At 32.8% G+C, this 26,942-nt stretch overlaps 1 protein-coding gene across 6 annotated transcripts in view; it reads left to right on the forward strand.

Annotated features, from left to right (window-relative positions):
- LOC143255252 (uncharacterized) overlaps nt 1–26,942 on the forward strand; it is a 96,401-nt gene that overhangs the window by 60,853 nt on the left and 8,606 nt on the right. For 5 of the 6 annotated variants that reach the window (XM_076510627.1, XM_076510628.1, XM_076510624.1 and 2 more), the window contains 6 exons: nt 651–733; nt 6,052–6,163; nt 6,611–6,730; nt 11,781–11,885; nt 16,117–16,228; nt 17,390–17,505. In XM_076510627.1, coding sequence (XP_076366742.1) covers nt 651–733; nt 6,052–6,163; nt 6,611–6,730; nt 11,781–11,885; nt 16,117–16,228; nt 17,390–17,505 — 648 coding nt within the window. The remainder of the gene's footprint in view (nt 1–650; nt 734–6,051; nt 6,164–6,610; nt 6,731–11,780; nt 11,886–16,116; nt 16,229–17,389; nt 17,506–26,942) is intronic. The other variant, XM_076510630.1, reaches the window with a different exon arrangement.

Here is a 26,942-nt window from a genome sequence, read left to right on the forward strand (position 1 = left end):
AGCTCAACTTGCAATAATTTTACAAAATCGTGTATGTGTGTATATATATAAAAGTAAAAAATGACAACAAACGTATGTTTCGCGCCCGTAATTTTCGAAAAAGATAGTTTTTTTTTTCAATGATCTATTCGAAAGAAAGTTTGCACCTTTTTTCATGATTGTTTCTTGTTTTCAGAGTCCATGTCAAACAGAAGTCGTCTTTGTTTCATTTTTTCATAAATACGGAATTTATGACAAATAAAGAAAAGGGGGAAAATTAATGAACTATGTTAATCTCATTTTTTAACCAAAAGCTTTCTTTGCCTCTTTGTATAATTGAAAAACTGTAATTCAGAAAAAGAAAATAAAACCCAAAAAGTGAGAGAATGGCTTCCGCAAACGAATAGGGCTGGGCGTTAAAAACACACACACACACATACATACATGTAGATATATATATTTACTTGGTCTAATGTTTTCTCCTCTTCAGAAATATGTGAAATCAAAAACCTAATTCTTTTACAGGGAGAATTATTTTATGTATGCACTTTCTTTCTATAAAGTGTGAAGTAAGGTGAGACCCCAGTATTTGTAAGAAAGTGTGGAACATTTTGTTGCATAATTGTACCATAAAAACTGACTAATCAATAAAATACTATGTACTTCTGCAGATGATGATGATCAGTCATTTGCTCAACTTTCTTTGGAATTCAAAGTTTTTTTGACCAATGCAGCAAACAATACACACACTCAGGTATTGTGCATGTTAATTTGTTATTATATTAGTATTACTAACTCTCAAAAACTTCTTTCTAGTAATATGTAGTAATGTAAATATATAGGTGTGTTGGCCAAAGGATTCTGCTACAGTAGGTGTCTGTGATCTCCTGGAGATAAGTTCAAACAATAAATGAATAGCATGCAAAATATTCAAAACAAGTTGAATGTATGTATAAACACTCTTTACACTATGGAGATCATAACAGTATTTTAAATACTATATGGTTCTCTTCTTCATGTCAAAAGTTCACTTAGGCTAATTCACTTGTTTAGAATTCATTTGGCAAGTAATGCTCTTTTCTCCATTCTTATTGCAATAGTATCAGTGTATGATTTACTTACATTGTCACGTGAGTTACTGCCATTGTATACTGAACTTCTAATAATTATCTACTTACTAGTACTTCTAATAATTGTCTGCTTCCCAGTACTCCTAATAATTGTCTGCTTCCCAGTACTTCTAATAATTGTCTGCTTTCTAGTACTTCTAATAACTGTCTGCTTTTCATTAAAGTTGACATACATTGGTTCAATTACTTCAGAACACCCTTTGAAACAACAAATTATTCTCATTATCTCTTTCAAACTGTTATTCTTGCTCTAAAATGTCAACTGTTAGGCTATTTACTCCTATAGCTATTAACTTATGTTTTAGAGCTTTTATCAGGCCAAAATTTTCTTTTCATATAACTTTATTTTTACTCTTTCTCTCTCTCTTCCTCTGTTTCCACTCATCTGGTCACAACTATTTATACACTTATGACTCAGGTCTTCTAGAAATTTCAATAACCTCGACATCGGTGAGTTACAAAGACAAATGAATTAACAATAACTACACCAAACAGTCTTTAATATGGAATAAATATGCAAAAGATAAATATTACTATTTAACATTGTTTAACATTTTGGTACAATGTGGAACCTATTGATCTGTCTTGGCTGTTGCACACTCTTAAACTAAATTAACTTAAAAAAACACAAAAACTTAAAGCTAGCCCTTATCATTCATATACTTATCAAGCGTTTTCTTAAACTTGTTTAAATGTACTGCCTCTACAACATCTGAAGGCAAACCATTCCATAGACCAACCACCCTGTTAGAAAAATAAAACTGTCTTAGCTGAATATAACTTCTACCCTGCCAAAGTTTCTACTTGTGTCTCCTAGTCCTACTCTTCTCACTGTTTACTATGGAAAAAAAGTGATGCATCAACACTATCAATTACATTTACAAATTTAAACATATCAATCAGATATCCATTAACTCTTCTTCTTTCAAGATAAAACAATAGTGAAATTTCAGCCTCTCCTCGTATGACAACCCCTCCATCCCAAGCACCATTCTAGTAACCCTTTCCAACAATTCAATGTTCTTCCTAAGGTATGGAGCACAAGACTGAACACAGTATTCCCAGTGTGGCCTAACCAGTGACATATGCAATGAAATTATAACCTCTTTAGACTTGTACTCAATATTTCTGTAGGTGCAGTCCAAAATTCTAACAGCACTCTGCATGGATGGCTGTAGAAACTGACTATTACATCAAGATCCTTTTCCTTTGTAACATTGTTAAGGCTATTCCAATCTAAATTATATTTACAATTCAAATTATGATAACCTATTATATACATTATCTTGCATTTATTAAAATTAAGACTCATCTACTATTTATTTGTCCAACTCACTAAATGATCTAAATCCTTTTGTAAATTAGCAACATCCTCTTCACAGCTAGCAACACCCAAGACCTTAACATCATCTGCAAATTTTAGTAACTTGTTGACCATTCCTTCATCTATTTCACTTATGTGGGTCAAAAAAGAGCAAAGGTCCTAAAACTGAGCACTGAGGTTAACTCACTTGTGATACTAATCTAGTGTAACTTAACTTTATTTGTAACAACCATCTGCTTTCTTTCATCCAGTCACTTTTCTTTCTGATTTACTAACTTATCCTCCACACCCAAAGAGATTATTTAATATCATCATAGTTTACCTTTCCTTAGCTATTTATGAAATTATCTTTATATAGATTTATTTCTGTAATGTTTTTTAAGTTTTTTAGAAGCTTTTCATGTGGTACCTTGTCAAATGCTTTCTGAAAATCCAGATACACCAAATCTACACCATTACCCTCATCTACATAAACAGTAACCTTTTCAAAGAATTTCAGAAGATCTGTAAGGCAATATTTTTTATTAGTGAAACCATGTTGACTATCCAATAATATTCTAAACTTTGTAAAATGACTTTGCAAAGCACCTTTTAACAAACTTTCTAAAACTTTTCTTACAATTGTTGTAAGACTAATGGGTATATATTTACTAGGGCAAATTTTATCCCCTTCCTTCAAAAGAAGAGTTACATTAGCTAACTTTCAATCCTCTGGTACATGCACATTATTCAAGGACTGACAAAGAAAAACAATGGCAAGTAGTTCACATATCCAGTCTTTAATACCCTCCTTCAAGACACTTGAGGAAATATTGTTTAGTCCAGGAGTCTTACTGTTTTTTAAACTTGCCATTTTTTCTAAGCCAGTTTAGAATTAATAAATTTATCTTGCTTGATCTGGTTTCCATCTATTAACTGTTGAAGATGTGAAATACTGCTTAAATCTTTTGGTAAAAATTCAAGAAAAAGCAAAATTTAATAACCCAGACATTTCATAATCATCAGATATAAGGCTTTCTTTATCATCTCTCAAGGATCCTACCTCTATTCTAACATTTTGTTTGCAATAAATGTATTTAACTAAATCCTTACTATTAATCTTTACACCCAACCTTTGCTCATATATCCTTTTTAATGTCTTAATTTCCTGTTTCTTCAACCTTCCTGATATTATGTGATCTTCTAAGTCTCTTGTTATACCAGTCAATTTAAATTTCTTATGTTTCTCTTTAATTTTATCTCTTAAACTCTTTGTAAGCTAACCTGAGACTTTACTTGTAGCAACCCTTTTCTTTTATATAAGGAATATGCTTACCTTGAATTTATAAAACTTTTCACATCTAATCATGTCTCTAAATAACTCATGTACCTAATCCACAACAGATTATTCTTGTCACATACCTTCAAAATTTGCTTTTTGAAATTTGTAACCAAAATATCATTATTCCTTTTCTCTATATGCAGCAAAACATCAAACCTAATGGAGGAATAATCACTTGTACCAAGATGTTCTCAAATTTCTACTTTCTCAATTATTTCTATATTTAACAATAATTCCAAAACAGTGTTGTTTCTAGTAGGTTTCTTGAGTAATTGGTGAAGAAAGCCATTCTGAAGAGTTTTCAAAAAACTTTCTTTTTCATGGTTTGACTCTATTGTTTCTGAATCAGTATGCCATAATTATGACTTCATCAACAGCTGAAATCTTAATCTCATTGTCAAGTTTCTCACTAATTTCATCAGTTTCATTTGATGGTCTGTAGCAAATTCCTACTAAATTTGTCCTCCCTTTATATCCACTAATAGAAACTCAAATGGATTCAATACCCTCAACTTGAACAGGATTTAACTCACATTTTACATATAAAGCCTCTCCTCTTCTTCTGTAATACTCTATCCTTATTAAATAGCCCGTAAATGTATTTCAAAACACTTATGTCATCAAAATCATCTTTGTTTAACCATGTTTCTATTATTCCCATCACATCAAAGTCCTCCATTCCTACGTATGCTCTAAGGTCATCTATTTTATTTATTATACTTCTAACATTACAATAGTAGCAATTAAGCCTATCCTTATAACTACTTATTTCCTATAATAAACTTTTCTCTGCCTCTTATTGTTTTGTGTGTACTTTTTCTGGTTTCTTCTTAAATTCCAATGCTTATGATAATACAGAATGTTAAAACTGCCTTTAGGTTTCATCAGTGAGCTTTTAAAAATCTAGTGGCTTATATATATTCAATGGTACAAATAGGATATTAATACAGTACTGCTGATAGCCTAGTCTTTCTCATCCAAATCTTAAGTTTTGTCTTTTTATTCTGTTGTCTGAAATATTCAGTACACAAATGGAGACATTTATTCTATGAATCCTCTGGATAATTTGTTAAAATTCAACGAGATTGTCTCTTACATTTCTTTTCTAATGAGAAAATAAGTCAAGAAATATTAATCTATCCCTTTAACTGATTTTTCCATCCCCTGATGAAAGCATAAATATTTGGCATTCTAAAGCCACAAGTATATTAATCATAAACTGTTAAAGATTTACTGGACCTGCTCTATTGTAAAGTATGAGATTAAATTAGCTAATAACTCTGTAATATTCATAAAACTTAAATAAAAAGTACTATCTTTGTAACATTTTGAAATTAAGCAGAACTAAATTATTAATATTTTAAAACTTAATGCCGACAGAATGCTTTTATATGAATTAAAACACAAAGAATTCTTGGTTGCTGCATGCTTATTTATCTAATTCAGGACCTCTCACAGCTTAGGAGAAACTCAGGTCACTTCTATCTTTTGAGGCCTCCAGTTGTAATGTAAAAAAAAAATTATGACACATGAAAACAAAATAAGACAATATTTTAAATTAAGTAAATGCTGTAACTTGTAATAAAACATACTTAATCAGTTAAACTCAAAAAGAAATTCTTAAAGTAAGAAAATCATGAGCTCCAAAAGAAAAGTGAAACATAATTTGAATGTTTTTATTTAACTTATATTTATTAACATTATTTATCTTTTAATAAAAAGCCATTCTAGCCCTTTCCTGTGCATACAAATAAGTTGCAAAACTTAAAAAGTTAAAACAATATCTAAATTTGGGGCCCCCCTTTTAAGCTTGAGGCCTGGGCCAAATGTTCCTCTTCCCCCCCCTCTTCTTATTGGTCTTATCTGCACTAATGAGAAAACACGTTTCTAACTTATTGCACGTTGTATAAGTGTTACTCAAATGGTGATTCATGGATCCCCAGGAGTATGGGAGTCTACTCAACACACATCCAAAATTTCATTTAAATATTATACAAAATCTAATTTATGGAATGAAAAATTATCTTTGTAAAAATTTAACTTGCATGAATTAAAACATTAATTTTTGAACAGATCTTTTCAGGTACATAGAGTATTTTAAATTAATGTGGGTTCTCAGTTTACTAAAGTTTAAGAATAATTGTATTATATAGTTTTAGGGAAGTGTATTAAAAAACTAAAAATATGAAACAGAAGGTATATGTTACATGGATAGATGTAATATCTAAATGAAAGCATAAATACAACTACATTTTTTTTTCCGAAACAATAACTTAATAACAATTACTTGTTGGCAGGAAAGCCGTCAACTAAAGTTTTGGTTCAAATCTGAGGTGTCAGAGCCTGACCAGATGCGAAGTGCTCAGAACTTTTTCAAAGAACTTGTAAGCCCTGTTGAATTTCCAAGAGGTAAGTTTTCTTAACTATATGAAGTAAAAATGACAGTACATTATAGGAAGACGTCTTGTCAAAAAAACAACATTTTGTATACATCTTTGTTGAGGCCAGTGCTTATTGCAGCAAAGACATAACATTAAATTCAAGATGCCAACAAAACAGTTCCTCAAGGCCAGCAATGTTGTTCAGTATGTACATAAGGTGGTAAAACATATCATAATATCCCAGTGCATTACTATATATATAAAGGTTTGTGTAATGTTCAAATTTTATGTAAAATGGCTTTGTTAACTTACATGCCATGTAGTGCATTTCCTATTTGTTACAAAACAGTCCAGTGCTTGTAAATCATTTGTATCTTAGTGAATCCAAAATTTTATACTAAACTAGTTGCTAGTAATAATTCATTGCACTAATGCATTTAACACCTTTTTAATAATTATGATATTTGATTTGCAGATTATGTGGGTTTCATCAAGGGAATAATGAAGCTAATGCAGTTGAAATACCAAAATATCAGGAAGATTGAAGTGGAAATGAGACAGATTGAAGAAATGGCAGAGCCTCCAGCTAGGCCTAGTAAGTGTACTCTATGTGAAATTAAAAATATTGCTGTGGTGTAATTTTCTATCCTATAGTGAAATCGTTATTAAACAGTAAACAAATTTTTACCAGACCTTATTGAAACGTTTTATACATAAGGCTGGAATAAATAAATCAGCATGGTATGCGATGATCACAGTCGATATAAAGTTGCAATTGAACGGAATGTATAAGAACTAAATTTTAACATTGTTTGGCATTTTGTAACATCCTCTGATATTTTATCATTTTTGAGAAGTAATTCAACAAGCACTTACTCACACAAAATATTCATACATTAACATCATAAAGACTGTTCAAATTGTGGATTTATAATTTATAATACAAAGATATCCTTTGTATTTAAAGGCATTGGAAAACAAATTAACATTAATTAAAATAGACTGCTACGAGTCATACCCTAGCCATGGTGAGCTTAATGTGGTATGTTGTAAAATGTTAAGACCAACATAGACCAAGATAAGGTTTCTAGTCACACTTGCCTGTCAACCATTGCATACCAGAAACAACTGGAGAATGGAAAGAACAATCCTGCTATTCCACATGAAAACATACTGGCCAAGTTGCCAAACACAGCACTTATGTGTTTCTGTTAGACCATATTTGAAATTAGAAATGGGAAGCCATCATTCTTGTAAATTAGATGAGATACAGAAAGCTTGCAGAGAAAGGAGAAGTGGATGATTTGGTCATGACAACCTTATGTTAGACCTTTTCCAATGAAAAATGCTCTGCTAGGCTATTGGGAAGATACATAATCATCATATAGAGCATTGTTGGTGTTATGAACTGTAATGATGTGGTGAAGCCACAAAATTATATTTATATTACCTACTAAACTTCTTTATTTGACAGAGAAAAATATTTGCATTGTTTGTCTCATGCAATGAGTACACATAAGCTGCAAAGTGTTAACTGATCAAATTCCAACTATTTAAAAGTATAGACAGTATGTATTAATGACTGTTTAAACTAAAGATGTTTGTATATACCATTTATGAAGTATATACATGAAATTACACAAGTATTGTAAAAGCTGACAATGTTGAAGGAAAATGTGTAAACGTTAAATACTGATGCTGGCAGAACATAATCCACTAGTTTAGTACTAAGTGGCAAATATTGTATTACAGTAAGACTAGTAATAACTTCAATTACATATTGCTTTATCAATCCAATAAGAATTGCAAGTATTTTAATAATGTTTCAACTACACTTAATATGTTACACTGTGCTATCAGCTAGGCCTTTTTTCACCATAAAATTCAATATGATAATTCTTCAAGTACAATTACTGCATCTTTATAGTGGTCCAATGTAATATTTTAAAGTAAGATATTATTTATGTATATAAAATTAATATTATTTTAAAAATTCAGTAAGCAGAGAAACTTGATTAGCAGAAAGAAATTGCATAAGTAAAATTCAGAGCAGTTTTATGGTCATGATGAAATAAAGTGCAAACTTATCACCATATTTCAACTGTTTTTAGATAAACTAAGCTCCTGAGACACCTTTGGCTGTTTTTCTTTCTAGTTTTTTTTATTTTTGTTTAATATTTGTTTCCCAGATCATATCTTATCTCTTTTCACAAGTTTCCTAAATTTGTGGGCCCGGCATGGCCAAGCACTTAAGGCGTGCGACTCGTAATCTGAGGGCCGCGGGTTCGTGCCCGCGTCGCGCTAAACATGCTCGCCCTCCCAGCCGTGGGGGGTGTATAATGTTACGGTCAATCCCACTATTCGTTGGTAAAAAAGTAGCCCAAGAGTTGGCGGTGGGTGGTGATGACTAGCTGCCTTCCCTCTAGTCTTACACTGCTAAATTAGGAACGGCTAGCACAGATAGCCCTCGAGTAGCTTTGTGCGAAATTCCAAAACAAAACAAACCTAAATTTGTGCTGCCCTCTATATGCACAATTTTCACTCTCCACTAGCTGAAAGGCACCCACCAAACTTTATATGTTTACACGTGGTATAACTGTGTTGTGACATGCAACAATCTTCCACCAATAGAAGTGTGTGTCACACTACTAGCACAATTGACTCCATCAATACCAGAGATCACACTCATCACTTCTTGATTTGGCATTTACTAGTCCAAACATGCAAATGATTTGTTCCAGATCTTTTGATCATGAAGGTTGAAGTCTCATATTCTTTTCTTCATAACCCTATTTCCCCTGCATCCTGGTGTTACCTTTGGTTTGTTCATGGGAGTCAAGTGTTTCAACTACATGCCCTTCTATTTAGCTTGGAGTCAGTTCCACATGTTTTTAGTTACTTACTTGGAGCCTATGCTCATCATATTCACAACTTGGAACTGCAGTTTCACCATTACATGAGTGGCTGACTTCTTTTGGCTCCTTCCTAGGAAACCTCTGGCAACCTTACATTTCTCTTTTCTCAGGAGGTTGCTTGTTTCTGGTGGCTTATTAAACTGGAGAAGTCACACTTCACCCCCATACAATACTTTATTCTTTTAGGAGTATTCTTTAACTTCTACCTCAGTAAGGTCCAGCCTTCTTCTCTTTGTTTGAGGGATATGGAGTACTTAGTATTCAAGACCAGTTCTTTTTTATGGTTTCTGTTCCTTGGAACTCCCCCTTTACTCAAGATTTTTTTCTTGTTACCCTTACTCTATCAACTCATACTTCTTGCTTATAGTTTGTTTACCAAAGATTCTTGTCTCATTTCACAAGGTTCTTCTTACCAAATCCATCACCACTCTGGCTGCTTACTTCCATTGTCTGTTTGAGGAGGTTATGCAAGTTGGCATGTGGGTTGAATCTCACACTTTTGTTGCACATTACCTGCATCACTTGGCCATCTGGGTATTACTTGCTCTCCATCACCATTCTCCAAATCCCATACAGGCTCTGAATAGAAGTTCTAATGTTTTATCTCTTGTAATTCTTACCTTTATAATTGTCTCTTTCTAAATCCATGGATCCTGCTCTGAGGTGAGTATTGCTTGTCTGGGTGTACTGAACATTAAATGTGCAATGTGAGACCTTTATCTATAACACTCAATGATGAGATAGGAATTCTTGTGGTAAGTTGCTTCATAAATAAGGTCTTTTCCAGACTACATCAACTCATGGACTATCTTGACTAAAGTAGTATTGTGACTACTGCCTATTCCTTTAGTCCTAGTTAAATAAACTGGAAACAGCCTGCTTTCAAAATAATGTTTTCATGGTCACCTGGACTCTCAACCCCATTTCTGCCCCCTCTTCTAGTGAAGTATGGGTGTCCTTGCCATAAACCAGTTCCTAGCTGCTGGGATGGTGGACTGTGAAGGCTTTCTTGTGTGTATCTGTGTGTGTGAACAATTTCACTCAGTCATGAGAAAGGCAATGGTGTTTTATTGGTGTAGATGATCAATATTTTCCTCCTATGACAGACTAGAAGATTAATACTCCTCATGAAGTTCACCCTTCCACTTGGCTCTCTCATTATATTACTGCCTGGTTGCCAGTTCTTGGGTAGTCTGGTACTGGATCACCCATTATTAGTCCTCACCATCCTTCTACAATGGACTGGATGAAAAATCCTGACACTTCCTGGTTTTGGACCAGAGTTGACCCACCATCATTGCTTTCGCATTTCCTGTCATTGCCTGAATGTCAAGTTTCCACATGGCCTAGTGTTGGTTATATGCTAGGTTTACATACGTGTCCTGCCTTGGTTATCAGAACAGTAATTGTTTCCCTTCTGCTTTCTGGTCTTGAGATGAAGATGCTTGTGATTGCATACTGGAAGCCTCATGTCGGATGCCTCCTGGTTTTGGAATGGAGTTGATCCACTGAGTATGGTTTAAAATGCTGTAGCCACTCTACACTAGTTTGTCCACTAACAAATTTGGACTTGTTTTTTTGCTGTCTGGCTTAGCAACACCTATTTTCACTGCAGGCAAAGTATATCCTGGTACAGATAAAGTGCAGTCTTCTACAGAAGTGACTGTATATTTTAGGGTATCACACTCCATGAGCTCTCTTTGAACACCTTCTGAAAAGTGCTCATCTATATAACTTTTGCACCAGTCAACTTAGATTGCCTTCGGTTCAAAGCTAAAATAAATTACATTGTGTAACATGAACAATAAGATAAATAGTTCCATTAGTTTCTTCTGGCTTCAGACGATTTAAGAAGCATTTTAAATTTGTTTTACATCCTGATAAAACTGAATTAACTTTATAACAATGTGATAGGATTATTTAATAACAAAAGATTCAATCAAGATATGAATTATGAAGTAGTGAATAACTGAGTCATGAAAATGGATGAAATAAGGAGACTGATCACAAAGTGAAACACAAAATAAATAATCTTTATTATAAAAGTCTTAACATATAAACATAGTGTGTTTGTGTACTTGCTTTTGGCATGGGACAATTGCTTCTACTGGATCTTCTACATTTAAATCCTCAGATGAAATCCCTGAACCAGTTTGACTAAACCCGGTGTTTCTTAGTTTGCAAAAAAAGAAACAAAATTATTTACTCAGAGCAACTGGTGCTATTCACACGACTGGTCATTCTTATCCAAGCATAGTTGAGGCCATAACCTTGAAGCATCATCTGAATTACATTTGAATGGTCACTGCTGTCAATATTCACACATGGTATTCAATATGCAGTAATATAAACCATGAACAGGACAAGTATTATCTACTTGAAAATAACAGAGGAACAAGGCCAGGTACAATGAAATAAACTTAACAGCTTTCTTCATCACTTGTTGTATGAACTTGCACATGTACAGAATGGTTTCAGAATAAATGCTATAATACTAAAAGAAGCTAGAAATGCATGGTATATCTATATGCCAGACATATATAGGTTTTGTATATATAAAGGAAAGACATCTGTATCTTTGCAATTATAGCTTAAAAGTTCTAAAAATTGTGTACTGTTGACTTCTTGCACTGTTTACATCATATGCATAATAAATTTCACTTTAAAATTAGTATTGCTTGTAACATTTTTTGAAGAAACAAAAAAATCCAATATACCTTTATTCTTTAGCTCTTCCAAATGGCACATTGCTGACTATTGGCTCTCAGAAAGCCAAACTGGATGTCTTGGAGAACACAAAGGGAACAACCACTCGGTCTTCATCCAGTCATAAAGGTGTCATTCATTTAATTTCTTCAAGTGTGTACTTCCTAACCTGCTACTCCAGTACACAAACTGCATGGTTAGATTATGAATGTTACTGACTCATACTATGCTTTACTAGTTTGTCAATGAAACTGTGGATGTCACAGCCTTAGCAGGAATTTTGAATGTCCTTGCAGGCTTTGCACAAGCATATGCACAACTAAATGTGGTGTGAGATTTCAAAAAGTTGCAACCATTACCTATTTTTCACAATATGTATATAAAAGAAACCAACAATATATTTTGTTTACAAGAAAGAACTGTTTTTAATTAAGTAGACAAATCACTTGTTTGTATTGAATTTCAGGCACTAATACATATTATAAATGCCCATGGAACGTATTGGAAATACATAGTTCAATTCATGACTGTCTTTGTTATAATGTGGATGAAATGCAAAACAAAAGCATATGTAATCTAACACAGTATAAGTACATTGACTGGAAAAATGGTTGGAAGGGAACACATGTCCCTTTTCCCCTATGTGTTAGTCATTTATGATTCAAATCTTTTAGAAACACTTTGAACTGCACTGTTTTTCTGGTTTAATTTAATTATTCACCAACCTTTAGTCTTCTCTCACTTGGGTTCAGTAATGCCATTTTCTAGAAACAGTGGCATGTGTTACAGGTGTAGTAACTCTAATATAACAAGAAAATAAGGATTAAGTAACTCCATTATCTCCTGAATATGTGCAATAAAAAAGAATTGAGGATTACTGAAACAGTACTACCTTTTCTCACCTATAGCTATCTCAACCTTCATTTGTCCTGTGGGAATTGGTAAATTTGTTTGACAGTAGACCAGTCTTTTATACCCCTAAATTTTTTTGCATCATTTCAGCAATATGTGCTGATCATTGATCACTTTTCACCAATCCCATTACACCTTCTTTGCTAGCACAGCTGTGGCCAATCTTCACTTTCTTGATCAACAGTCTCACTTACTGATGTGAGATTTTAACACCTATAGCTATTTTGACCTTCATATGCCCTCTGGGTACTGCTAAGTTTTTGAACAGTGCACCAGTCTCCCTCCATCAATCCCATTGCACCTTCTATACTTGCACAGATAGCTTTTTCTACTGTCACAGCACAATCTTCATTTTTTTGATTGGTGTTCTAACTTATAGATATATGTTTTAACACATTTTCTATGTGACTACACACTTTTAATTGTGCTTGACTGCCAATTAATATATGTTTCAAGTTGAAATTTCTACTCATTTATTTTTTAGATGTTTCTGTTTTGTTCATATCAATTCAGGTTTCATATGGTGGTTTATAATTTCCCCACCTCTTTGTCTATGTGCCAAAGGCATAAGTTTTGCTTCAGTCTTTGGCCTATTTCCAATTATTTCTAATCCTCCTCTACTTCTGTTCCTCACCTATTCCAGCTCTTTATCTGGTTGTCGCTTTTTATAGAGCTGCCTGTCAAACTCCCTCCTTTATCCCATTTTTCTAAAGTTACTGTTCTCCAGGTTCTTCCATTTCTTTCATCTGGTCCATTTGACATGTTTCCTTTGCTCTGTCAGATTGGGTTCTACATATTGTTCTTCCTATCCTATTTGGTTCTCCCTTTAAACCTATTGCTCTTTATTGCTTGTAACATATTTCTCTTATGACCTCAGTCCTCCCCCTCTTTTATTCAGTTCTTTCTCTGCTCTGTTGTTTGGCTTTTATTGTCTCCTTTCATTGTTTCCATTCCTGTGTAATTGTTCTGTAGCATTTCTGTTAACCCTGAGTTTTCTACCACACTTGCAGGTTGGGTTCATCAACCCCTACATTTGGCATATTTGGAAATGTCTCTGGCCATTCTCCATCTACATATTGTTTATTCACACCAAATTCTTCATTTAACTCTGTCTCTAGCTGGTTGATACCACTGTAGTTTGGAGGAGATCATCCAAGCTGGTATGTAGATAACTTCTTATACTTTCATCACTCCTTCTCTGCACGACTTCACTATGCCAGCCCTCAGGCAAATGTCATCTTCTTCCTGTGGCAATTCTGTGCATAGCTGTTTGCTTGTCATGATATTTTTCCTTTAATCATTGCTTGCACATCATATTTAAGGATTTTGCCTGGTGTGTGTGTTACCTTGTAAGACATGCTGTATTTTATATCTCAGCATCATATCTCTACACTGTGAAGATGAGGTGTTTCTGTTAGACCACTGGATGATTTTCTGGTGGTTATCTATACCTATAAAGCAGATAGGGATATTGGCCATCTTTACTGGCCAATGTTTCTTACACTCTGGATCTTTCTGCTTTTCAAAATAGGGAAAAGCAGACACCAGTTGCCCTATCTCAAGTGGGTTGTTCCTCCAAATCTCAAACATCTCTTACCTATTCTTTATTCTAGTGTAGCACAGGGGGTCCTTGCTACTTCTAGTTCCCAGTTGCTGGAATAATGTATAATAAATTCTCATGGCCATATGTACCCACTCAGTGAAAAGGGGGCTATCATTATGCTCTGTATTATTCACACAATATGGCATGAAATTCTCAACCAAGGTGCTTCCACTGGATGTTGTTTTTTTTTTTTCCAAATGGACTTTACTTGACATAAACCAATGTATTCCAAGTAGCTTCCCCCAGATGTTTTTGCCTGGATGGACCTCACTTGGCTATCGTGATTTAAAAAAAAAATTCAAAGCACCTCTTTGGAATGTTTTTGCCCAAGTTAACTGTATTTGTTGATTTTACAAACTTATATAAGGTGCTTATATGCTGTTTTTGTCTTTGGACTGCACTTGCCATACTATGTCATATAGAAAGGCACTTCTCATAGATGTTTTATGCTCAGGCAGACCACATTTGATCTATTCATATATGGTTATCTAGCCCTAGCTATGTATTCTATTTGTTTTCACCCTGTATGTTTTCTTTACTGCGTGAAGAGCACACTTGTTTCTAAAAGTAGTACTGTACCCTACAGGTGTGCCTCCTATTTTAATTGTGGTATACTTGCTTCTTTTTTTTTGTAGCAGTCAATCTCCACTTGATTATTTGGTTTTGCACCTTCACCAACATTTCCACCTCCCTAATGTGGAATTCTAGTTATGGGGGAGTGGAGATAGTACCATTCTGGGAGTTAACATTCTCTAACACTGAAAATGTATTTCTAATAGGTACTTACCTCCTCTCATCCACTTTCTTGCCCCCAATGGCACAGTGGCATGTCTGCAGACTCACACTTCTAAAAACTGGGTTTCGATGCCCGTAGTGGACAGAGCACTTATAGCCCATTGTGTAGCTTTGTGCTTAATCCTAAACAAAAAATAAATGCCCACTTTCCAGTCTTCCAGTTGCCAGTGTTTTGGGGTTTGTATGTGATAATTCACAAAACTAAGATTGTGTTGCAATGGTAGAGGGAACCACCTGCTGTAGTATAGAGAGCACAATGGGATTGCTGGAGGGCAGTCGCATGTTGCTGCAATAATACAAAAACATATAGGGTATAAAAGGCTGGTGGACTGTTCAAAAACATTTACCAATGTCTAGTGGGCAAACAAAGGTTCAAATAGCTACGTATGAAAGACATTTTCAGTGTTAGAAAATGTTAACTTTTGGCTTTTTATTTCTGGTTTTTTCCCATACATGTTTAGTAAATAATAATGAAAACATCAATTTAGTAGTTTTATTTACAAACCTATAGTGAAAAGAAATGTTTTTACCGCTTTGAAAGTTAACATTTGTTATTGTGTTTCTAACATTTGAAGTTAAAAACATGTAGCAAAAACTAATGCACTTCATGCTAAAAATAATTTGTTTTTGTTGCAGTTGTCTGTGTTATTGTCACAGGTGGTTGGGTTGTATGTGTGTGTTTAACAGTTTCATATATACAAGTCATCTATTTCTTAATTTAATTAATATAAATAATCTGTTTAATAATACTACATTTTAAAGAAAACTTTAAAACAAAAAGTTTCAAGCTTCACTTATGAAGATATAAATGTTTGAATGTCATTCTTACCTTAGTTCATTCTAAGGTATCTTACCTAAAATTTTCCCATTTTGTGTAAAATATAAGTAAACTTTTGTTAGGCTTACTAACTAGAACAACAAATGTACAGATTTCTAGTAAACAAACTGTGTTTTTATGTGTGTTAAGTCAGTTCTTAGAGTAAGTAGAGAAAGCAACCAAATGATAACTTTTTCATTAGCTATATAATAATAATTCATATTCTTCTTCAGTCTCCATGGATGAAAGTATGGTTGGTACTATGGTGGGAGTTACTGAAGAAAAGGTTTTAGAAATGATTGAATCAGCTTACCCCAACCCTCTTAAAGTGACTGACATGGCTAAGTAGGTTCTCTTAACTTTTATGATAAACAACAGTATTTCTACCATTTTGTGAAGTATGATTACTATTCCAGTGAAACCTCTTTGAGTTTAGGCTGATAATACTTCTGTGCCTTTGGTTTCTCTTTGTTCTTGAATGTTTTATTTCCCTGTTTCTTTCTTTTTTTATAATTTGTTTTTGTTCTGTTTTTGGAAGTTCATGGTATAACAAAATAATTTTGTTGGCGAGCTATTTACAAAAGTGTTTTACTAAAATAAATGTAATATTCTTAGAACATAAATAAATTACTAAAACTGCTACAAGGAAAAATTAAAAGAGAAAAATGTGTGTGGATCAACATTAATAACCTTCATTAGTTTATATTTTGCAGGTGTTGCATTTGTTTGTTACTAATCACATTGTTCAAACTAGCAAAAATTCCATCAATAGGATGGAGTTCCACTGGTTTGAACAATCATGGTATTCATAGTATTTTTGAAAAATTGAGAAAAGGTGAATATTTTCTGTAAAAGGATTTTTTTGAGAAGTACTGCATGGGAAAAGCCATTCAGACTGTGCTGATATTAATGTTTTTATATATTAAAAGTAGTACCTTTGGTTTAAAAAATAAGTTTTATTTTTAAATAATTATTTTAGTGTTGTATTTAAAAATTACATCAATAAAGATTAATCAAACCCTTGCATATAGTCCTAGTGAAAGTTGTTCATGTTGTGAGGGTACTTTTATTTAAAATTGGGTTCTGTTATAAATAAATGTTTGTTGTATATACCACAGTTATATTTCTAATTGTCTGAATCTTGAATACCCAGTGTAAAATTTTTATGAATTTTTGTTTGTGGTGTTATTATGGCGACACATTGTCATTTCCTGTCTAACACATTGATACACTGCTCGCCAAAATCTTAAAGCCAATGAACATAAAGAAAAAATATGCATTTTGCGTTGTTAGACTCAACCACTTATTTGAGTAGAGCTTTGAAAGATGAAAATAAGAAAATGGAAAATAAAAAAAAAAAACTTTTTTAGCATTTAATGGGGAAAATGTAAACACTGTGAAATTAGCCAGCAGTGTATATGTATTTTCATTAAGTAGTATATCACATTTCTATACCAAAAAATATTTACTCATGATAAGATTAATTTTTTTTACATTATATTGTAGAGCATTACAATGCACAGAAGAAGAGATTCGCCTTCACATTAGTGAACTAAAATCAAAAGGAATTATAAAATCATTAGAAAATGGAAGTTACACAAGAGTCACTCAAAATGATAAGGGTAGGTGGCTTTTCCTTGTTTTAGACTTCATAGTTTACCTGAGCTTCATTAAGTACACCAGTGTTTTTTGATTGGAATGTTTTATTGCCATTACAATAAAAACTATAGTGCTGCTTAAGTATGTGCAATCATTTCCTAACATACACATACATCGTGTTATAGTCGTATAGAATGAAAATATTTAAATATTTTGTAAAAAAGACCAAGAGCACTTTATGTAAATCATAAAAAGTTTTAGATAACATATGAAACAAGGAAATATTTGGTCTTTCATTATTACTACTGCATACCCATATCCTCCATGAAAAGTGAAAATGAAAATTAAATTTACACTTTAATTTGGAGAAAATAATTATTCTCCTCTTAAATTCTGGTAAGCTGCTGATCTTCACTAGTACTGATGAAAATTTATCTCATAAGTTAATCACTTTATGGTGTTCTTGTTCATGGATTTACTACACATAAAACAGGTAGGGTCTGCTAACAGAAAGTCTGATGAATAACCTGTCACAAAATATGAATTTGTGTTTCCTTGAACTCTTGCTTGATTCATCATGAAAGGAAAAAAATAGCACACCAAAAGTTTAAAACAACACCATTAAAGTATGAACATAGTATATAAAACAAGTGTTTGTTGAGGATGTATCAAATGAAAAAAGCGTTTTTAGATTTCTCTCACCAGTTCAATGTGAACCTTCCTGTAAGATAAAGTGAAAATTAAACTAAAAATAGAATCCCTGAATGTTAAACAAAGTTTTTTAAAAGTTAAATGCAAAATACAAGTTTGAGTTAAATGAATGATGACTAAATCTTTAAGAAAAGTTGTTTTAAACAATCTCAGAGAAGCTGAAAAGTCTAACAGGGATGAACCAAGCTTTAAATACTAAAATGTAATATTTTTAGAAACTACTTGCTTCTGGTATGTACCTCATTTGGAACAATACATGTTATGGTGTAGGGATGGAGAATTGAGCTACTACACGATTCACCAATAAAAAGACAACAGTCTATTTCAATATCACAAGTAAAGTCAGAGCCACTTATCTTGAAAGAGAGCATGCTTAATGGCCAATTCTCTGCCTTCAAACTGAATGGAAAGAAAAATTCCAAAGAACTTAAATTTTGAACTAAGAATGCAGCAAACACATGGCACTATCCTCTGCCACAGTTCTGTAGAAAAATAAAAGCTTTAATTAAAGTGTTGCCTCATTTTTCAAAGCTTAAACTTGTGTCATGTCATCATATTGTCTTCAGAATTCAGCTCTTATTCATTGCTGGATAACAATGTAAACTTCAGTAAGAGTTTGTTTCTTAAGAGAAAATAAGATATCTATTCATATCAGATAATCCTTTTGTATAGAATTATTCATGGACTGACTGTTCTCTATGTTAAAGCATTTTAAAGTAGAGAATAGTCTGTATATAATTCTACATCTTTATTTACCTATATTACAAGTTTTAAAAAAATAACCCTTTTGTATTAGAAATCATACTTCTTGTCCTTCTCTGAGCTCTTCCATAAGTATCATTTTCTAAATAAAGAGACAAAAACTGTACACAGTATTCTAAGTATAGCTTAACTGGTGACTTGATTTATGTTCGATATATTTATAAATACATTCTAAAATACTGTTAATTTTGCTACTAACTGAAGCAGATCACTGCTTCAGTGGCTTAAGCAACATACCTATCACTATGCCAAGAGTGAATCAGATAGGTCCATTACATAAAGGAAAGTTCAGCAAGCTATATTGCAAAGTAATTATGAGTTCCACTAAAACCAGTGAGCTTGTTTTAAAAAAATAAACAAACTTGACAAAAAAAACAATCTTTATTCAAACATACAGTACTGTGCAAAAGATGTTGTCATTCTTTTCATTTTATTGAACTACTTCCAAACCCTTAAAGAATGTAAATTTCAACAATGTAGTAATGCTACGCTGATTTCTGTTGACAACTGAATGTAAGAATACTTATCATTTTTAAGAATTTCCATACACTTGTACTGAGGGCATGTCATAAAGGTTCTACTTGAATGAACATACTGATCAAATTTACAGTCTGGAATAACTGTCATGGTACCCCATGCAGTGTCTTAACTGTTTAGAAAGAAGTTAGCAATTAGTACTGTTATATGCTTGAAGAAATCAATTGAACAGCAATCCACAAATAAATTTTGATAGAAACAGTGTTTAACACAATATATTTAAATTCTGTTGTCATGCCACAGTCCAAAAAAATATAGAGAATTGTCAGTTGAGCAGAGAGTTTGTATAAATGGTTTACATGATTCTGGTTGGACTCTTCATCAAGTTGCTGCAGACTTGGAAAGCTCTCCGAACACCGTCAAGTACACCATAGATCGTGAAACCAAGACAGTTATATTGGAAAATAAGAATAGACAAAACACCTACTCTCAATGACACTGATGTTAAGTATCTTTGTTCATGCAACCTTTGGGACAGAAGGAAGACTGTCACTGATCTCAAGCATGAGATAAACAACCATATACTAAATAACAGAAAAATGTCCAGATTTACAATACCAAGAAGACTCAACAAGAAAGGAAAATTTGGTTGTGTGTGTTTTTCTTATAGCGAAGTCACATCGAGCTATTTGCTGTGTCCACCAAGAGGAATGAAACCTCTGATTTTTACATTGTAAATCCATAGACTTATCACTGTATCAGCAGATTACCAAATTTGATTGTTTAACAGTTTAAAAACCTTTACTTTGATTGCCAAATATTTTCAAGAGGTTGAAGTTTGCTAACTGGACTGTTGGTGATTGTAATATGGTGTTATGGATGAGTTCAAGTTTGAAATATTTGGTTCAAAACATAGTTGGTACATCAAGTGAAAGGAAATTGGAAGTTACTTCAATGCGTAATACCTACCATGAAGCATTGAGAGGCAGTGTGATGATTAGAGAGTGATCATCTGCTGAGGCTACAGGGGATAGTTGCAAAATAGATGGGAAAATGAACCAGTGCAAATATATTATCAAATATTGATCCATCAATATGGTTTGCATATTATTGATAAGTATTTGTACTATCAAGAAGATAATGACTCCAAACACTCATCTGACCTATGGAGAAAGTACTTATCTAAGAACAAAGCTACTGGTGTCATTGGCCCCCAAAGAGCTCCAATCCCAACACAATTGAGTATATGTGAGATTTAATAGATCAAAACTTAACAAATCAAAATTTACTTCCAAAGAAACTTTATAGGAGTGTATTAGACATATTTGAAGTAAAACCCCAAAGAACACTTTGATTAAATATGTTGCAACAATGCCTGTAAGGCTGTTTGCAGTTATTCAAGCAAAAGAGGCACACAAAATATTAACTATGCTGAACTCGAGAACATCCACTAAGTTGTACTAAATATGAAGATTAATAAAATGTTGATGTTTCACCTATGATTTACCTTCAGTTGTTCTTTGAAAGTAACCTGAAAGCCAATTTTTGACTTTGTTTTAACACTTGTGCACGGTACTGTAAAATACAGTGCATGTGTCCTACCTTTGAATGGTGAGAATTCATCTTGGCTGGAAAGATAAAGTAATCAGATATATAAACTTTCTTAACATTTATTTCAGGCTAACCAGTCAGTAACATCAGGCTTACCCAGAGCAACTAGTACTATTGACTGTATATTAATTCCTATTTGAAAATAAGAGAGGTTGAAACAGTGAGATATCTTGATATACCATTAGATAATATTGCTGTTAACCATTCATGCATAAAGTACACCTTTACAGCTGAACTCCCATAGGCAGAATATATGTTATATCAAAGGAATGATACAAAATAAAGGTGGCTAGGGCAAAAGTAACTTAACTTTCTTGACTATATTTTATGCAAAAACTGTACTTACTTAGAGTAAATGAAAAATTATACATTAAAATAAGAAGCTAGAAAATGAATTGTGTGCTCCAAGCTATGATAACTCAAATAGATTATCTTACACATATTATAATTAAAGTGATGTTTAGTTTCCAACTGCTTGTATAACTTACCAGTTGATCCAAAGTATTCTGTAGTATCCAAAATCTTCAATACAGTTAGAAATATCTAAAAATTAAAGAGTTAGATACTAGGTGACAATTCCAAGGATTCTAGACACTGACTCCTCATGTAAGAGCCAGCTATCTCATAAAAGGTAAAAGAGATTTCATTTACTGATGTTATCAGTGGCTTTCTTACTATACACTACCCTATTGATTTGCTGAATTTTGATTGTTCTAGCTTCATCAAAAATTACTTTCTTTTCCAGCAGTCTCTCTTTTCCTTTAATAACAATGAAGGCCTTCCATGGTTGCCATTTTTGCCTCACTGTTGCTGAAGAGATCAACATTCTACTTGTAGAGTTGTAGTGGATATGGTATAGAAATATCTCTTGCAAGCTTGTCAACATTTTCGTTTATTTTTAACCATTCATGGTCTGAAAATACTTCTAGTTCACAGTGGTTTGCAGTTGCTTTGCTTTCTGGCATCCATCTGGAAACAGCCACTTTAAAATTTGTGTAGCACAAATTGTGAATCAGCTGAAAGTTCTCCATCTTCATTCTGTTTGTGACACTATTTATTTGTGTTTCATTGCTTTCAGCAATCCAGAGAACAGTTTGCTTTGCAGTAGGTTTCAGTGCATTGCTGTCTTTGGTAGCTCTAGTTGTTATGATGTTAATATGTCTGGTGAAGTTGAATAAATTGTTTGTTGTGGTTATCACCAGATGTTTCACTTTTTTCCAGGGGAATAGCACTGCCTGCAAAGGATGATGGTAGTTTCTCAAAGCAGGCAAGATTCATGGTATAGATATTCTAGGAGACTATCAAGAGAGGTGATCCTTGACACAGACAAGTTTTGATGGTGATTCAATCTTATTGTCAGCTTCTGCGTTTCATGATGCAACTTCTGGTAGTTAATGTGGTTATTCTAAACATTTTGTTAGGAAGAATGAGTAGATATACTCCATCATGGGAATCTTCAAAATCTAAAGCTACTACCCTGATGCTCAGATTTTTCTTCTACCAATGATTCACTAATTTATAGGTAGCAGAGATTCATTCTTAAACATTGTTTATTGTTGGATATATAATCTGTGATTACCAGACTATAAACATCAAATTCAAATTAAGTGAGTACATTCCTGTCATACGTAGTTCTATCTCAAGACTAGTGCAAGTTTTATCACAACTGTATTCCATATTGGAGTCAACATTTTCTTCCATGTACTTCAACAGTTTTACTTGCATCACTGGATAGACCAATAACTTAAATCATGTTATCACTAAAAGATATGGGAAGAAGAGCCATTTACTAAATCCATTAAATTTACCAATACATTTCCATTCCTATATGTTCTTGTTGAAATACAGAACCTTCACATTTCCAGTTGTTATAAGGATGCTCACAGAGATCTGTATATATTTTGTAACTCCTGTCTTGATTCTTCTAAAATTTTAGGTATTCTTAAAACTTTGTATCATATTTCTCAAGACTATTTGTACTAGTAATGAGCATTTGTAATTGGACCTCAACCAATTGAAAACAGATAAGTAACCCAAAATATTTCTCTTTAGAATCTGTTAATAAAGTCTTCTTTAAAGTAATAAAAATTCTTAAGTGAAGTCTTGGCACAAGTAAAGTAATGAACATCCTATTTATTGCACTGTTCCTTTCATGTCAGAAGTGAAACATTCAATGTAAAAGTTTTGGGCAGAAGTTACAAAAAAATCTCAAATTAACTTGCCTGTGCAATTTACATTTCTTCCTGGCAGAAAACTAAGGCAACTTCTATCAAAATAATACCAAGATTCTGACATCTTTGGTTTAGTATATAAAATAAATTGTGAACAATGCAACACGTTTTACAATGGAGAAATCTACAGCCAAGTTTATACCTGTGCTAAAAAATATAACAAACCCCTCTCCCATGTTTACAAACATATTTTCAAGCATGGTCATTTATTTCAACTTGACAATGTTGAAATTGTTAATGGAAATAAAAATATAAGCTGCCACAAAATAAAGGGAGCTTTAATAATTAAACAGCTTAAACCTAAAAGTTATAAATACTATGGTATACAGTTATCTTTTCTAACCATTTATTAAAACTTTTAAGGTTGATTTTTGTATACATATATTTTATTTTTTCAACTATAAGGTGAACTTATAGTACAATCCAACCATATTAACCTATCAAAAATACCTATCATACATTAGAATTATGTTTCAAACACATATGTTATGATATAAGATATTCAAAACTGTTGTAGATTTTTTAAACAATTATAACAATTTAATAATAGGTTGTGCAAAATACCAGGTAAATTTTCAAATAATCTCTTGAACCACTATTTTAAAATAATATGTAATTTATTTCTATACAGCATCTATCATTGTCTCATATTCTCTTGTGCCAAGTGGTTAGTTGTTGAAAGAAACACATAACACTGTTTATTTTGTAACAGAAGTTCTAAATCCTTTAGAGACATATAATGTCAGAGAAGGGGTTTTAGCTTAAAATTACCTTTTAGTTATGTTTGAAGTTTTACAACCTCATTGAATTAACAAACCTTCCACAATTTTTCTTTTGACATAATGCTCACTTTTATATATTAATTTGGATGATTTTTAATTGACTTTCTTATCATGATCCCTTGTGAACACAAAAATAGTAATATTTGTCTGACCATTTGCAACATCTTTTCTATGTTCTGCAATTTTATAGAGTTAAACCAATCAATTACCAATATATCCATCTGATAATTTGTCATGTTATTTAGATCAGGAATTCACTCCTTGTAGCTGTTGTGCCTGATGGTGCAACATTAACCTGGTGAAATGTTAAAAGAAGCATTGGATATTATACTTGGTATATCCAACAATAGACAAGTTTTAGGTTGTACATAACAAGATAATTCTTTTAATTATTTAGATGTTCAGTCTGATAGGCAAACCTTCTGGCTACAACCTTTCCTGAAATCGTACCATTAATGTTTTGTAGGATGATGATTTGATAGTCTTTAAAACCAGAGAGATACTTCATACGTTTGTGTAAAGATTAGACAAAGGCTTTGTTCTGTATCTCAGGAATGCAACCTAATGCCTGGCATCACTAATGCTCTGACACCAGTTTCAATAAATTTTCTTTTGTAAGCTTCTTATAAATAAAAATTCTTACTTTATGTCAACTTAATCCTCCATCTTTTGATGTATTTCAGGCTTTGCATATTTTATCCTATCCATGCCAACTGCTGCTTGCATATTTGCATGTAGTTATAGCTCAGATAGGGGCTGTAATAACTTGAGCCTCTCTTACATGTTACCAAGGTCTCATTGGTTACTGTACCTGTGCATGAAAGCCTTGCCTTGGTATTCATACATGACTGATATAACCATGTGTTTGGCTCCTGTGACAGCCATTAACTTATAGAAGTATCAGTACAAAGTGCTTGTCAGAATAGTTTTGGTGCACAGCTCATGCCATTTAGTCTCTTGTATTGAGGAAGCTAATCACCCATAGAGAGCACAGACTATTCTAGTAGCATGCAGTGAGTTTTGAACTACATTATGCAGTAAGAACCTGTTAATGTAACACACTTTAAAGTAAAAACAAATACATGCTCATATGTAGAATAGATCAACTCACCCTACTTGTTAATGAAATATAATGTCATGATGTTTTTCAACTGGCATAATGGCTAGTTCTGACAGACATGATTGCAACATTGGATCTTTCCAATTAATAACCAAATCAAGTGAAGCATGCTTTGCTAATGTTATTGGCCTTGAAGTAGTTTAGTGCGTGGACTAGATGTCATGCTATTTTAACACAATTTGACTTTAGCTTTATTATATTACTCATGAGTAACTGCAGAAAACAGGATACTGTTAGAAGTTCTAGATTAGATGTGCACAACTTGTGTAACATGAGGTGATAATACTGCTTTAACTACAGCATAATGAACATACAATAAGAAAAAAAGATTAACTGTAAAAAGACACATTCTATTCTAAAGTATTACTGACACACTTTTGCCCACAGTTGCACAGCGATATGTCTGCACACTTACAATACCAAATTCTAGGTTTCAATATCTGTGGTTGGCAAAGCACAGATAGCCAATCATGTAGCTTTGAGCTTAATTACAAACAAATTCACATTTTTAGTTTTTTTTATTGGTCATGCTATGCGGGAATTACATACCATGACTATATGCCTTTATTCATGTAATCCTTGCCCCCTTTGCCCATACTAGATAATTTCTTCTATGCATGAACTCAGCTCGAGCTTGACTGCTTGCCTTCAAGGCTTTATCAGCACCACTTATCCACCAGCATGGAGTGTTTCTTTTGCAGAAGTCATGGACTTGATTGTGCTTGTTGGTGGAGACATGTGAAAGGGGAAGAGCACTACTAAATAGCTTGGTATCCTTGTGTGAATTTCTGTATTGTTTTATGCCATCATCAATTATTGCAAAATTATGTTTCTACCACTGTCATTAGTTTAAATAAATAAAAAAGCAAAGACCCCACAGTGACTTCTAAGGCACTCCACTAGTAATAAGGATCTAGTTTGACTATATATTATTGAAAACGATGTTTTGCTTTCTTTCACCAGGCAATCTTACATTAAAATTAATGATTCTTTCCCAAACCCCACCAACGTATTTTCTTGAAAACCTAAAGATACCAGTGTAATAAAAAATGTAGTAATTTACAATAGTTATGTATAACAATATATCTGAGCAACTGACAACAAAAAAGCTGAAGAATTAATCTTGGTTATAAGGATGTTAAAGTGTTCAGAATCTCTTTGTTGGTCTGTACGTCAATGTGTTTGAGAATTAGAATATAATTTTCTAAGTCTCTTTGTTCACATAATACCATCTTGTTTTGAGCAATAAAATCTTTTTACTTCTGGAAACTTATGATCTTCAGTTACTAAGAGCATCAACTTCTCTGTTTTTGTATAGTTTATCACATTGCTTATGGGTTTTAAGATACTGTAACATTTTCTTTAAATACAATCACACTAGTTTCTTGTAATAAAATGATAGGATGCTTTTATTGGTGTATTAGTACACTCATTTTAATCATTACATGGTATGCAGAAACTACTGTGGTAATTAACCATTTAAATATTTAAACTGTTATCTTACTTTAGCATCTTACTGTCCAATGTATCATATTTTCAGGTATAAACATTATTGATCACATAGTTGTAACTTCAGTGTGAAAAAATTAAAAATGAAAGATGTAAATGGAGACGTATGAAAATTGTGAGGTCATATGGTTGCATTTTATTCATTGTGTTTTATTTTTTAAATTATATACAATTAAATGTAATGGTCACATTTTCTATGAAGTTTATATTGCATTTATGAAGTATTGAATAGTGACTTCAGATAATTTACCAGAAAT

This window comes from Tachypleus tridentatus, chromosome 7, assembly GCF_004210375.1.
Source record: "Tachypleus tridentatus isolate NWPU-2018 chromosome 7, ASM421037v1, whole genome shotgun sequence".
Lineage (NCBI taxonomy): Eukaryota > Metazoa > Arthropoda > Merostomata > Xiphosura > Limulidae > Tachypleus > Tachypleus tridentatus.